Genomic DNA, 16,102 nt, shown 5'->3' with positions numbered 1-16,102 from the left:
ATTTGATACATTGTTACAACAGCATTTTTTTAATATATCAAAAAATAAGACACACGATGTTGTGTGTCTTACTGGGTTCATTAAAATGTGATATGTATTTTTAAGACGTGGAAAACTTTGTACAAGATATTGTACAAAATTCTCCTGTTTCTGATCTCGTGCCTCTTGTGGTTGTCCCAAAGCCCTTTCCATTTTAAGGATTAAAAAATGGTCATCTTTAGAAATAGAATACACTTTTTCAGCGTCATGGTACAGGCATTGAAAAGTAACCATTGTTTTTGGCAAATCTGGCAGTGATTATTACTCGTAAATGGCTCCAGAATGAAAAGGGTTAAGTTACGAGTTGAGATAAAAATACCTGCTGAATTAAGTTGTTTTGTCCATTTGAGGTTACCCGCTATTAAAAATATTTTCGAACTTCTGCCTGTGTACCTTATAATTCTCTTAGATGACAAACAAAATGTAGAAAAACATGTTTTCCCCTTTCCACAGTTACATTGTTCCTGAAGTGCTGGCAGTGGTAAGAGCTCCCAGCCAGTAAACAAAGTAGATGCCGTTTAGATGTATGGAGAGCCAATAAATAAAGTAACAAGGCGTCCAGTTTTAGAGTTTCTTTGCTTCCTGTGAGTTAAAAATTAAACAATTTTATGGTAAGTGAAGCTGGTTATGAAACTCTCACAAAAAAGGTGTAAAAAGCAGTTGGATAAGGCAGTGCTTGCTTTTTATGTCAAAGAGCAAATCCTAAAAACGTGAAGTACTTTGCAAACCAAATGAAGTAAAGGGACTGTAACACTTGAATCTGCTCAAAACTACTAAAGAAATGATAAAAATCTGATGGGGTTTAAGTTCTCATAGCAGTGTTGGTGGTTAAGGATAGATTTTTTTTTATTTAATCTATTTTGAATGTTTTTCTCTGTTCCGTGATCTGATCTGATACAAATGAAGAAATGAACAATCTCACTGTACAGAGCAAACAGCAGGCTAATTGTTCACTTTTTATCTAGCGCACAGAGGAGGAGGGGAATAGTTTGTGATGAGATCAGAAACTCTAGGCAATTTTTGTTTTCCATGAATCTCTTAGTTACTCATCAGGGTGATGCTGTTATTAAAAAGGACAAACAACAACCACCACCTCCACAAGGATAAATGCTTAAAAGAAGAAATCCTTCTTGGCAGCAAAAGGTGGAGATGAATGATGATACTTAAAATGTCTTGAGTTTGTGGGCATTTCCTAGATTACAGAGATGATCTTACAGGGCCTTTTGCCTCATCTTGTTCTTTATCCAAAGAAATGCCTGGCATAAGAAGGCATTTTCAGTGCATTTTATGTTGACATGATGCCATTTAAATTATTTATCCTTAGATTATACCAAGGATGTTTGTATTCATCATCTGTCCAGATGCACAAAGCATGACTTTTCTTATCATGCTTAGATGAAGCCTTAGATGTGGGATGCTTTTAACTGAGCTAAATGTGAAACACTGGCCATTTGGTAAACTAAATGCCCTTTGTCTGTAATGTGGTGAGATGGAGGGAGCTGTTCAGCTGGGAGCTGCAGCACAGCTGTGGTAGCTGGCCTTAGAAATGAGGGCTAAAAAACAAATTCCTTCTTTCATGATACAGCTACATAAAGATATTTTTATTTTTCTGTGTTTTCTTACTATTTGCCCTATGATACTTACAGCAAAAGAGTATTAGTCAAAATGACAAGAGCTGTTGAAGAAAGATTTCTCCCATCAATTGTTGAAGGAAATGCTTCATTTTTAGGGAAAAAGACATAAAGCTTCCTATCTTTTCACTTACTTAAACTTAGCATACAAACTGAATTCAAGGTGAGTCTGGGAAGAAGCATGATTGTATCTGTCACCTTCTATTTCTTTTGTTTTCACTTCCCCCCATCAAATAGGCAAACTCCTTTTTTTTTTTTAATTATTATTACTATTTTTAATGAAGATTTCATGGACCCTGGGGGTTGGCCATTAATTTTAGGCCATTGTGTGAATGCTAACTACTTAAAAATAGTCATGGAGCCAACCTTGCTTCCTCTCAGGGTTTATCAGTTGTAAGCATCTTCTTTTTATCCCATGTGTAAGCAAAGACCTCTCTGGATTGATGATTTGATCTGTATAATGGAAAATCTAGGCAGGATATCCTTTCTCTGTTATTCCTTGGTGTGATGGCATCAGGTCGTGTCTTAAAATGGGGGAAGGGAAAAGGAGGATCCTGTTAGCAGACAGGGTAGTTTCAAGGGACTCTTGAACTGCAGGCTTGCTGAGGACCTCATGTTTACTTCCCTTGTTGTTGAACCATTTGTGCTTCAAGCTGCTATGACAACATGTCAGTGGTGGCTTCTGCTGCTGTGCTCAAAAGCTTGCTCGTGTGCTCTAGGAATGTTTTGTATTTGGAAGTTGTTGTTGGATACCGAGGGGTGCGAGGGGCTTCTCTGGAGTTATTTTGAGCCCCAGCAGACCTTACTGAAATACTGCATTGACAAGGTAGATCCAGTCTTAGCCTGCAGAAATGCAGTGCCTGAGCTTCCCCCTGCCAAGAAAAGAACGTTTTGAAGTGTAATTCCATTGTTAAAATGCCTCTAAAATGAAGCGGTGCCTAACACGCAAGAGAGGTACAGCCAATGCTCGATGAAATGTGTGGGGGGTAGCAAATTCTTTGGGAATTACTTTGGAACATTATTATGACCTTGCATTTCAGCATGCTTGCAACTATTCTGCTATAACATTCATAGCCTGAAATTTTGCTTGTTGTTTGCAAGCAAGGCTGAGGAGGTTACCAGCTCCTGTGATTGTGGAAGAACCTTTTAGTCATCTTTACACAGGAGTCTGTGTAAAAATTACACTGACTCTTTATCCTCACCCCTCTGCCCCTTCCCTTCTCCAGAAAACACAGTATAGCTCTTCAGAGCTCTTCAGAGAGTCCCTCTCTGCATTGGTGCGTTCTGCTCTTGCCACTGTGACCTGGGTGTGTTGTGGTGTGACTGCAGAGGAGGAACCTGAGGGCTCTGGGGAGGGATGGCAGGGATGGGATGTGATTCTGGGTTTGGCAGGTACTTGGAGTGCAAGACAAAAACGTTAAAACTAATAAAAAGAAATGCTGTAATTACCTGTTTGGACTTTGGAATCTGTAACCCCCAAGTGTTCCTCTCAAGATGTTGGTACAGTTTAAAGCACGTGAATATTTTACTGTTAATGAAGATGTTTATGGGATCATTGCTTTGGCTTTTATGTGAGGAGAAGATAAAGATCTTCCCTTCTACACTACAAAGTGTATCTCAGCTACTTAGAATTAGCAAAGGTCCTTTTTGTATCTGTGACTTCCCATCACTGTGATTTTTTTATAGCTTTAACTGCAGTGTTTAAATGGACGCTTACATTTCTCACAAGAATGTCATATTATTCTATGGGACATATACCTATTACTGATCTCAAAGCTCAGATAAATATAAATATTTTTTTTAAAAAAGAGGTAACGCTGTAAGAAACTTCTACTGCTGTTGCTTACACTCTTGGAAAACTAAGTTCATTGTGTATAATAGCCTAATGACCATGGCTTAAACACAGAATCTCAACAAATGTAAGAATTTGGACCTCTGTGCTCTGAAAAGTGCGTTTCACAGTTTTTAGCCTCGTTCAACCCAGGATTTTGAACAAATATTCTAAGTCTATGTATATAGCATGTTTTAAGCAACTGTTGAAAAACCAAAGCAAGGGAAGTTTTTCAAATCTTAAGCCCACCCCTCATGTATTAAATCATTCGAAATCTTACAATTGCTGTTATTTTCAGTCCATTGTGTCTGCTTCCTGTTGGTCAAAGGTTATGAGGATAGGGTGGTGTAGAGTGAGGTGGGAAGCCGGCAGGAAAAAGTAAGCTTTGCTTTTTTGGGGTAGACACAACTACAGAAATGGCCAGGACTTTGCTTAAATTTTCTGAAGACTTGAAGAGGTAAACTAGAAAAAAAGTGTTCTTGATGTTGTTTGTTTTTCTGCTTTGTAACTTAAGCATATGGCAAATGAATTGGAGTAAGTAAACAAAGGCTTCCGTAGAGAATGTTATCTTTGCGCTTGAAAAATGGGGGGTTTTTCTGTTCAAAAAGAGGTGTAGCTTTCGTTTTGATTTACAAGTTGACTCGGTAAATTCTGTTTCTGAAGCACGAGCCTAAAACTCGTTTGTTCACTCGTATCACTGACTCCGGGGGGGAAAAAAAAAAAAGAAAAAAGATTTTATTTGTATTGTTATTCAAGAACTGTCTGTAGTTTCTTGGCTGTTACCACTGGTGCAAGTCCTTCAGTTTTGTCCCGGGGAGGCTCACAGGGAGCTGCCGGGAGCAGCCAGACGTGGCTGCCCAAGGTTTGGTCCCGGCGCGCAGGTTCCTCCAGCCGGGCAGTGCTGTGTTTGTGGGGAGCAGTTGTGGCCACGCCGTTCGAGGCATCTGGTTTGAGAACAAATCTGGGTTCAGAACATTGCTCTGGGGTGGGCAGAAAAAATGATAAGTGAATTGGTTGTGCTAGTTAAGTTCTACAAAGCTGTTGATCCTAATAATATAAGGCACAAGGGTACTGTTACAGTCTAGAAACAAACAGTACAAAACTTTTTTTATGTGAGCTGATGAGAGCTACAGGAGTGTTTAATTAGCTAATCCAAGTAATTATACTGAAGCATCCAAATTTTCAAGTATGCTGGTATGTAGTTGAATTTGCTGTTGGCACATGGTGTTTCCAAATTTCTTAACCATTTTGTTACTACTAGTGAGTAATTTGAGTCTAAAAGTATATTGTTTGCCACGTTGGAAAAACAATATTTTTGTTACAATTGTAACTCATGTTAAGGACCATAGTAAAAGGAACCTATAGATCATAATGTCTTGCAAAGAATTTTGACTTTGTACTTGTTTGTTTTGAGATTAATTTTTCTCTGGAGTTCTTTAGGTTGGTTCTGCTCAGAAAAAAACTCTGCTGTAGCCTAGTTGGTAAATATTTTCAGCCATGTAAAGGGAGAGTGTGTCTATCAGATGTAATGCTGACTTTTACTTTATCTTAGCTTTTACTTTCTTTAGCAGCTCTCCCTGCCATCACATGGTTCATGCACATTTCAGATCTGATGATTTGTACTGGAAAAGTTAATAATTTTAGTCTTAAAAAGTACACACTGCGATTGCCATTCCTAATTCTTGCCCTTCCTTAGAATAAGGAATTCTTTGCAATGCCTCACAGCATTTAAAAAAGTACTGTGTTGATTCTCCCTGTAAAAGTGGCAGAACAATAGGTTTCCTTTAGCTTTCCCTTTACTGAGTAAATGGCTTGAGTAACTACCAGTCCTTTTATTGCTGTAGTAGTGGCCCACTCATTTATAAAAGAGGCTCCTGCTTTGATCTGCAGATACCTGATTTGCAAAGATGTGAGAGAATGCACAGCCCTGCTCTCAGAAGGAAGGGATAAGGATGGACTGTCAACATGCTCTAAGTTTAATTTATAGGGCTTATTGAAAACACAGTCTGAATTTTCATGGGAGACTTTTCCATGTGTGTTATGGATGTATAGAAGCTTCTTTAATACAACTAGTAGGTTAAACCAGGCTAGTTAGTCAGGAGGCAACTTGTAGAAATTATAGGATACCTTTGTACTGTCCTCCTTAGTTCATTGCTAAATCCCCCTTAATTCATCATTCCCTATTGAAGTTGGAGAGACTGCTGCTTCTGTAGCTCAATTGCCTTTTCTTTTAGAGGAACTGCAAAGCACAGGGTCTAAGCCTTATAAATATTTCGTTGAAGAGATGATGTGCAAAATGCTTGCCCTCTGTCATGTGTGGAAGCCTCTTACTTTGTTTGCAAAATGAGCATGCTTGAGTGATCCAAACATGGAGCAGTGAAGCATGTCTTGCGTCTCTGTTGCAACTGCAGTGTCCTTTTGAGGATCCAAAACCGTGTTAGGAATTGCATGTTTTTACAAGATTCTAGTGTCTTGTCTTGCTCTTCCTTGTGTGTAAGTGTTTGACAGATGATAAAGATAGATATCTACATGGGTGAGTAAGAAGGAAAGAAAGAGAAAACTCTCAATTTGTACAAAATATTACAAGAAGCATTTGGGCTTGTGATCTGGAGGAATGGGGATTTTTCACACCTTGTTACAAACACCACTTCAAAATTACTGTCCTCCCAGGATATGAGAAATGAATAGACAAAAATATATGGTGAAATAGTTCATCCCTGGCCATTAGTGGGAAAGCAGTTGTTGATGTCAATGGAGTGTAGGCTTGACCTTTCAGCTTTGGACTTACCGTGTCTTTATAAATGCTAAAGTTTTTTATTTTTCTGCGTGTTGCTTTCGTGCAACTCGTCAAGAGGGTCTTGTCAGCACAGTAGTAATCCTTGTGGTAAGTACTGTACAGAAAAAAAGGGCAGAACCTACCCCAAATGTTCTGCTTTCTTAGATTAAGACTTGTGGGGGGAAGTGGCTTCTGATTAAAAGCTGATGAAAAGACTGAAGCAACTTTAAAAAAAAAAAAACAACCAACAAACAAGCCTTTGTCTGGTGAATACACAAAAACAACATTTCTTAAATAAATCCATGTGATGCAAAGCCAAATTGTAATTTGGTTGGGTGATCATAAGTACTGTTAAAGAGGCTGATCCTTAGGAGGAATCTGAAGGAAGGAGACGACGTGCCCGTGCTTATTGGTTTGGGAAGCCTTCAGAAGTTAAAGAAAGATGAGAGATGCAGCAGAGGAGGAAAAATGAGCCAGATCTAGTATTAGTGGTAGAGCATAAAGCAATAGGAGGTGACTTGCAAGTGGCAGAGAGTCAAAGATGGATTTTCCTAAGAAGAAAAGGCCTAAAAATAGGAAAAGAGGCCCCAAACTGCAATAAAGCAAGTCAATAAATGGAGAACTTTAAAATAGAAGATGATGTGATCAGAATGAGAGAAGGGAGATTCTCCTGGCACTATTATTTTTAATAGGTTGGATGTGGGAAAGAGTAGGGAGGGAGACGGTCAGAACATACTTGTGATCAGAGAACAAACCACAGAATTTCTGAAATGTTCTGAGAAACAGGGCAGCAAAGCAAAGACCATGTAGATATGTGAGTAAGGGACCTGCAATGGATACACTTCCTATGCTGTGACAAACCTCATGCCATGTCAAATGGGATGGAGCAGTGAGAGGAGATGGTGAAGCTACTGCCAGTGATAGGGAACGTGTTCCTGGAAAGACCATTTGGGAGTTATGTCTTAGCCACACGGGATGGGTGGTGAAGTACAACAACTAGAACTGAAAAGGTAGGTTTGCAAGTGATCAGAAGCAGCAGAACTTTTATAGGCATTAGAATTGGATTAGAGGATGTAGGAATATAGAGACATGGTCTGGTCACTGGTCCTAGCTTGGAGACAGTGAAATGAGGGCTCGGGTCCTGGCACTGCTGCAGATCTCCTGTTTTATTGCTCTGCATAGCTCTGAATAGGCTCTCCTTTGGTGAAGACGTGGTGGTAATTCTCTGGTGTGCAGGAGGAAATTTGTGCTTGCCATTAGAAAATTTCTGTCATGTAGCAGAGAAGTATTTATTGAAGTGCCTGATGCCACCAGCCATAAGGATCAGTTTAATGTGAATTAGATGATACAGACCTGGCCACACAATTGCACTGGGAATAGGGATAAGGCTGTAGAGAAAAAAAAAAAATCAAACAAAAGGTAAGAAAAAATCAAGGATCCCCATGCAAAATGGAAAGGACTATGAAGATACCGAGTTTTAGATTCACAAATAAAGCAGAAGTTAGTGTTACATTGTATTTTGCACCTCTCTTGGCGCTTTAATTAGCGGTGTAACGTTAGGACATTAATTCACGTGCTGAAACCTCAGTTATGAAACAGAGCTCACAGCAAATGTGTGTGGAAGTATTGTTCTTCTGTATTTTCAGTGTTTTCTAACTTTAGCTTGTTAAATAAACAAAAGAATCGACAGCACAAGACTAGAAAATGGTGACAATAGTTTGAAAACAGGAAATTTTGGCCTTGTGTGTATTCGGAACAGATGATCAGGATGATGGCCAGGAGAGTGGAAACTTCCACTGAGACTGTTTTTTCCTTATTTTGCTCAGTGAGAAAAGATGGTGCTTCCTGGAAAACAAGTCTTAAGTATTTAAAGAAAGTCATAATGTATTCAGTATTTTCCTCATCTCGCATTTGTTTATTTTGCAGCAATCTATTTACACTTCTTAGTATTTAACACTACTAAAAGTAGAAAGTTTGGACTATTTTGTCGGATCCTGGAAATGCAATTTGTGCTGTATAGAATTAAGACAGTAAGACATGTTTTTTTATTGCACTCAGTTTAGTTGTTCTGTCTTAGGTTTCAAAAAATAAAGGTCATTATTTTTAGGGAAGAGGGTAAGAGGATGGCAATTGCCAGTTGGTGTTATGATAATGGTTTCAGAACTAACTAGTAATTACATGTTCCTCAGTTCCTAGTGCTCATGATATGGCCTTTAAAAAAGAATTCAACAACAAAAAAAACCCAAAACAAAACACAAAAACAAACAAACAGGTTTTAAAATATTTCGAAAACTTGCTTTCTGTAAAACACCCCTTAATTTATTTCCATGTAAAAGTCTACAGGTGTTAATTTCTCAGGGAAAACACCAGCCGAAATTTGGAAATTTCACCATGTTGGGAATTAGTTCTGCAAGCCGGAAGAGTAGCAAGTGGAAAAAGTAAAGTTCTGTACTTGAAGTACTGTTACCTAATGTGACCTCTTCTTGCTACTTCCCAGCAGTCCTCCCAAGTACGTGCCTTGTGGGATGAAGCTCCTCAGTGATAGTTGTCGCTGGTCTGTGCCAACCACGAACAGGATTTAAAAAGAAGCACAGTGTGAGGGACACTTATTTTTGTTTCTTTTGAGCTTCTAATGGGATGCAGAGCACAGGTCTAACGTGTGAGTCAGTGAAGCTGTGCCAGAGGCGTGTTTGTCTCCTGCAATGAATGGAACACCTGGACACTAGAACTGTGGAGGCAAAAAGGAGAAGTACTCAGCTTCTGTTTGCGATCCCTCTTCTGGTTGTTTGTCAAAGACATCTACCAGTTTCACTGTTGTTTAGCCTTTGCACTGAAAAATAAGTAAAGAGAGAGGGATAAATTAAATAGGTGGCAGCAAAAAGTATAAAGAAAATTAAGCCTTGATCCCAGCAGATGAGGGAAAATCCCTCAACAGTAGCTTCAAGACTTAAGCAAATGTCCAGGCGAGTATGATGAAGTCACCTTGGGCTGTGCCTTTTGCTGCTCCTACTTCTCTTTGGTTCATGCTCTCTGTCTTCTGTTTACTTCATAATGTCTTTTGGAGCAAGGAGATGTTTTGTTGTGCATTTATAAAACATCAGGGTTTATTTGGGGATCCTCCTGGGTAAGTCACTTCTTTCTTCCAGGTCTTAGTGGACTTGTCTGAGAAAGGAGGATGCCAAATACTGCCCTTTTGAAGTACTTTATGGAGTTCAGAGATGCAAACCTAAGCACAAATGTCTCCACACTTGAGAGATGAGAAGGGAGGCTTGAGATTGGTAATTTTATTCTTGAGTTTACTGGTCATACATAGGGAAAGATTTATGAGCAGTATTACCAGAGTGGAATGTGATACCCTCTTTGGCTTAGCCAGTGCTCAACAGTTTGGAAAGATTTTTTTTGACTGGATGCTTCCCCCCCCCAAAAAAGGTGGTAAACGTGCTAGAACAAGAAGAAAATCAGCTTTAAATGACAGTTTGATGGGTAATAATACTTAAACTGGTCAATTGTGCTCCTATATTTTCTTATCAGTAACCACAGTTACTTGGTACTTGTCTTGGTCACATGAGGGCAAAATCTGTAAAAATGAACCGAAAAAGTTGTCTTTGACTTAACGTTTCTGAGCTTTTATTTAAACATGTCATGTAATCAGTTTGGCCTCTTGAGCAACAGCTTGAGGAGATCCAAATGGAAGGTTAAATCCTTTTAAAAATATAAATTATCTACTCTTTCCTGCCCCTTCCTCCTTCCTTTCCCTCTCCATTTACACATACATCCCCTATTTCCTACCTCTTTGAACTATAGCCAGCAGCTGAATGAGGTACATCTCGAGTGTACATGATGGGAGGGGAGGGGGAAATCCATAATGGAAAGATTAGGGGAGGCATAGCTACAACTTTTTCAACAGATACACCTCTTGTAAGGAGAATATATTGTAAAATCAGTGTACTGGATACAGGATTAACTACAGTATTTAAAAAAAAAACAAAACAACAAAACAAAAAGCAACTAAACTCTTAACACTGGTACGTGATGCTTTCTGCCAATTCCTTAGCTGATTCATTCATTTTTACATCAGCAGTTTGGAAGTATCTTACTGAAAAAAATAACAATAGTAGGAATTTTTTGGTTTTACTTTGTAACCTACTCAAAACGCTGTGTGAAAAATACAGAACTCCACTGTTCCTTTGATCATTTGATGCTCTGTGGGTGAGCAGCTTGTCAGATTTCAGCCTGCCTCAAAAACAAGAAAACAAGCCTGTTTCTATAGTTATGATGGTCTCATGATACGATGGTCTCATGATACAAACAGGACAATGTTTGGCAGGCATGGTGGTGTCCTATGTTAGGCCAGCTGATATGCTTTGCAGCTCGAAGGAGAAAACAAGCTGAGGCACACAAGGCCCTTCTTAGTCTGAAACAAAAGCAGCAAACCTTGTTAAACCGTGTTTTGTAATAATCTACAAAGCCTACACAGGCTTTTGGTGAGCTTGATTCCCATGACTTTTGCCTTACTACGCTTACAAATGGAACCATTTTACTTCTCAACTAAGTATTTGCTCTGCAAGCAGTGTTTAGTAACTGGTAGTATATTTGTAAAATATATTTTGAAATCCTATTTATATTAATAACATATTTTATATGTTTGATTATTTCTTGGCTCAATTTTGTTTCCAGAATTAAATAATATTTGTGCAAAATGTTTAAATCCCGTCATGGCTATTTTTTCGACTTCTCAAACTTAAAGCAGTTGACTTTTAGCACAGAAAACCAGTGTTTGATAATGTATGGCTGATAACATCAGTTATGTGATGGATAAATAATTACTACCTGTAATTTTCCTGTGACGTAAACCGGTTGCATCTTTTTGGGTGATTACAAGAAATAGTCTGTAACGTGCTCTGTAAAAAAAATTTCAAAATTTTTAAACAAAAATGCCCAAAGGGGGTTAAAAAAAAAAAAAAAAAAGGAAAATACAGCTATTTCCACATGTGCACATGCTCTCTTTTGGAGATTTCTCTTTGGAAAGCTGTTACTGAAGAAGCTCTTCCTTACACATCCAGCACACTGATCTGTGCTTCAGTGAGGCAGTGTACAGCTTTCTTTACAGTGACAAATACTGAAATGCTAAAAATAGATCCAGCCTTAAGAATCCCAGATATTTTCAAATAACAAAGAGTGATTTATGTGAGCTCATTTTGCACTTTGACAAAATATAGAGGCGCTTTTGTACTATGATTAGCAAGGGTGCTGATGTCAGTTCGCTTGTCTAGCTTTAAGCTTTATTCTGCTGCTAAATTGTGCTTTGTACTGTAATCCAGAGAACCTTTGTATCTGCCTTATTAGTGTGTAGTTTATGGAATTGCTTTTGTTTTTGAGTATAATCTGTGCCAGTTTCAGTGAGTGTGACTCATTATAGGACTGAAATAAACGTTCACATATGCACTATGTGAAAACTCTGCAAAAATAGTAGCAGGTGCTGGTAGGCTAAATTCAATGTTTTAAGTACTTTATAGTTGCTGTTTTGTAGCCTGAAGGGCTGAAAGGAAATTCTTTTAGCTGGTTGGTTTTTCTCAGTTTTAGAGAATCCTATTTACTCGTTAATGCTAAACAGAGATTATCAGAATTGCTAAGAACCTTTTGCTCCTTAACATAGTACCAGAAATAAACTTCTAGAAGAGGCACACCTGGTTGGTACAGAGTTGATGGGGTTTTTTGCATAGTGTTTTGTTGTTGCACGAATTATGAGACAAAACACATCGTGCTTCTCAACTGCTCTTGTCCCTCTCCTATCTCTAATCTCTTCCCTCCTGATTTCAGCTTTGAAAATTTCATCTGCGTGGCTGAGGACTGAGGTTAAAGATAAAGGCAGTTTTTGAAGCAGGAGGGTTTTGCAGTTTGGTTTATAACAGTTATCTGTGACCAACCTTGCCTGGAGAGAAAGCCTCCGATACTGACGTTTCCTGTTATCCCAGCATCTAAGTTGTCACTTGATTTGGAAACAGGAAACAAAACAAACTTTGCTAGTGTTTTTGGGTCGCTGTTAGACAGTGCTTATCCAGCTGTGCTACTAGAATATACCCACATTTGAAATCTAAATTTGAAGAGGTTTCGTCTGTTATGTTTTCTACTTCTGTGTTTGAGTGTTCACCCAGTTAAACTTATTGCTACCATGGAAATAGTTCTTTGAGACTTTGACTTGATTCACACAGTTCAACATTTAAAGGCAGATGCTGTATTCATCATAATATAATACACAATAAATACAATATACTATACATATATATTGTACAACTACAATAAATATATTTGTTTTGTGAAGTATAGACATTACCTTAAAATCAAATAACTTTTTGAGTGTTGGTAGTTGGAGAATGGATCACAAGCCTTAATTAAGCTGTCTGGCATTTTTCCCTTCCTCCTGTTTTCTGTATTATCTTTTCATAATAACTTTCTAAGCTTGATACCCCAAAAAGGCATTCCCACTTCACAATGAGGGTTTTGTGAGTCTCCAGGGCCAAGCTGACGATGCTAGTTCAGAGCTGGGAGATGGCAGTGCAGTTCTCCCTCTTTGTCCTTTATGTCCTCCTTCCACTAGTTTGTTTGAAGGTAACAGCTACACTAAAAATGGAATGGAAGCGCTCTTGTGCCTCACAAAAAATGTCTGTGAATCTTTTTCTAATACACAGTAAGAAACACTTGTTTTGAAACCTACTCCCAGTGTGTAAGGGACATCACACATCTTGACCTCTTCTGGGACCATCCTTGCTGATTTCATTCCTTTCTTTGGTTAGCCTGCAACCAGAGCTGACCAAAAGGAAAATGCACTCACCTGTCTTATTTATGCATTTCTTCTGTTGTTTTTTTTTTTTTTTATCTTCCAAAGGACTTGCTGACAACCTCGTTTGAATATCCCAAAGAAGTTTTAAATGGGCTGCCTTGGGGCACGGTGTGAGCCTGTAGTGTGATGTGCAGGGACTTGGCTACTGCGTTGATTTTTCTTGGTCTCCAACTTTGCTGGAAAGTGTAAGAACAAATGGATGACACAGTGATGGCTCCCCACTGTGCCTGGGCTCTGCTTTCAGATTTCTGACTCTGAAGGCAGTGCACCTCTTCCAGTGGGCAGTGGCAGTACGTCTGGTTTCTTCTGCTGTGCTCGTTATCCTGGACTTGGGGCATATAAAGAAGCTTGCAGCACACAATGTTGTATTGCTGGTAGAGCTGAGGAACAAGTGGGGCAATAAAGTTGCTGTTGGAAGCAACAGGACAGCTGTATGCAAACCTTGTTTTCTTAGTTTAAGTTAATGCCTTTGATCAGAATTATAACAGGTGATGGAGGCCCATGGGAATGAAAGACAGCTGAGGATCAGTTAGAAGATGAGGCAATTTAGTTGTGCTTTTCTCTCAGACCAGCTTCTTTGTCTCTGCAGCATCAGGAGGGCTGGTGTGTTAGGCACAGCGTCAGACTATCAAATATATTTCTTCTGTGGATGTACCTTCCCCAAAGACTGGCTTTATGTGGTAAAATTATAACATTTGGTCATTCTCTCCATCCTCGTCTCTCTAATGGTTTCAAAAAGAATAATGTAGCTCTTTTTCTGTGAGAAGTACTACTGTAGAAATATTATGAGGTTCTGAGTGCAGAGGTCCCCTGGCATCAAGGCGAGTGTACAATGTGAGCATTGTCTGTTCTTTAAATACAGGTCAACTATTGTTGAGTATCAGTGAAAAATTCAGTTAAAATGCATCAGCCTGAAGCAACAGATATTGGAAAAAAAATGCTATGCAGCACTGAAAAATGTATTTTATTTTGTCTTCCCCATGCCTATGAGAGCTTCCTTCATAGGCTTTTGTGTGGAGTTTCCCCCCCTCCCACCCCGCTCCTGGTCCCCTTCCCCCTTTTTTTTCTTTACTGGATTCATTCTTTCTCATTTTGTAAACAGTGATTTAGTTTATATATCCACTTGTTATAAGCAAAGCTAAGAAATAAACTTCAAAATACAAATTCACTAATCCTCAAGTCCACTGCTGTAACAATACCTAAGTAGATTGTATTAAATGTAGGTATCTGGTGTGTAATCTCTTAAAATAACAATTGGACTATTTATTAGCACTTGGTTCAACCCAGGTTGAAGCCGTACACAAAACAGTCTTAAAGTCTGATTTCTTCTAACTTTTCTCCCTTTTTTCTCTCTCCAATTTTCAGGCATGGAAGAGAAGATGGTTTGTTCTTCGGAGCGGCCGTTTAACGGGGGATCCGGATGTATTGGAATACTACAAAAATGACCATGCCAAGAAGCCTATCCGTATTATTGACTTAAATTTGTGTCAACAAGTGGATGCTGGATTAACGTTCAACAAAAAAGAGTTTGAAAACAGCTATATTTTTGATATCAACACTATAGACCGAGTTTTCTATTTGGTAGCAGACAGCGAGGAGGAGATGAATAAGTGGGTCCGATGTATCTGTGATATCTGTGGGTTCAACCCTACAGATGAGGGTAAGTTCTGTTGCTTTTTCTGAGAATCTGCAGTGCCTACATGCAAAGAATGTTTCAAAGATCAGATGGCTATCTTTAGCTGGCATATGTTTTAAAACTCGTATCCATTGGCTATGAAACTTCCTTGTTACTCTTTGAAAAAAGCAAGCAGAACAGAGGGAGATATGAAGAACTTGTTACAAATTGAGTGTGCCATAGAACTTGGATGACGCTCTTCTGTTTTGCATGGCATTAGGTCTTGAGAACACAGGAAAAATCTTTAAGTAAAATCATGTGCAGCAGTAGATCACCATAATCATCAAAGGAATCCCATTTGGTATAAAAACATATGGTTATGCAAGCAGGAATGAGTGCAAAATGTCAGGTTTCTAATATTACCATTTCTCCGTCTGCTTTGCAACTTGGGGGAAAAAAATCCACCCCCCACCAGCTAAAACAAACAAAAAATAACTTGTAGTTTTGCACTATCCAGCTCTAATCCTACCAAAATAGACATTTTGTGAAGGCAGCTTGTAGGAAACAGGATGGTGTGTTTAATTCCTTACAAATACCTTGTGGCCATTGCTTGTCCCGAATCCATTCTTATTTATTTACTTATTATTCCTGCATTCCTTGTGGAGATTAGTGGGTTGCATGACTTGCTGTTGCTCTGTGCACAGTCCCAAGAAAAGATTAAATACGTGGTAAGAGGGTTATGAATAAGGCATGCCTGACTGAAGGGGCTAGAATTAAATCCCTGCTTTTTGCAGGATTGTGGATTGAGGGAGGTGAAGGGAAAAAGGGCTTGCATCACTTCTGCTCTAGCCAGATCTTGAAAAGTGACTGGAAAATACCGTGCTCTGAAGAGGGGCCCTTTTCTTTCTCGTTGCTGCAGTTTTGAACTAAAACTTTGTCACGAAAACCTGATCTGTGAATTACCACTCAAATAGCAAATTCAGTGAAGGGTGCTTGTTTTGACAGTTCCAGCATATTTTCATGGCATCCTGAACATACCCGAGACCACCCACAGCACGTTTCTAAGAGCGATTGCTGGGTGATTCAGTGTTCAGTCTGCCAGGCATCCCTTGCCTACGGGAGAGGGGTGGGCAGGTGGTTTGCCTTTCAGTGGATAACACACGAGTGCACCGGTGCAGCTGTGGGCAGGAGGTGCACAGAAGTCAAAGGTTCTGGGGACAAACTAGGAATCTGGGAATTAAGGAGGAAACGTGTTTAACTGGCAGCTCTTTGGCAGAGCACAAAGGAGCTTGTGTCTGTTGTGTGGGAGGGAGAGGTAGAGTCCCCTAAAAACTGTGAGGCCTTTCCTCTGAAGGCTGGCTTATTGCTC

The 16,102-nt window shown here is 39.2% G+C and overlaps 1 protein-coding gene across 4 annotated transcripts in view; it reads left to right on the top strand.

Annotated features, from left to right (window-relative positions):
* The window catches only part of GAB1 (GRB2 associated binding protein 1), a 101,051-nt gene that overhangs the window by 43,691 nt on the left and 41,258 nt on the right, over positions 1 to 16,102 (top strand). For all 4 annotated transcript variants that reach the window (XM_039391267.1, XM_027729640.2, XM_039391268.1 and 1 more), the window contains exon 2: positions 14,484 to 14,778. In XM_039391267.1, the coding sequence (XP_039247201.1) occupies positions 14,484 to 14,778 (295 nt within the window). The remainder of the gene's footprint in view (positions 1 to 14,483; positions 14,779 to 16,102) is intronic.

Source organism: Pipra filicauda, unplaced genomic scaffold (assembly GCF_003945595.2).
Source record: "Pipra filicauda isolate LSUMZ 115617 unplaced genomic scaffold, ASM394559v2 scaffold92_size2517590_pilon, whole genome shotgun sequence".
In the NCBI taxonomy this organism is placed as follows: domain Eukaryota; kingdom Metazoa; phylum Chordata; class Aves; order Passeriformes; family Pipridae; genus Pipra; species Pipra filicauda.
Note: the sequence above shows the minus strand (reverse complement) of the source record. Positions and strands in the feature narration are given on the sequence as shown.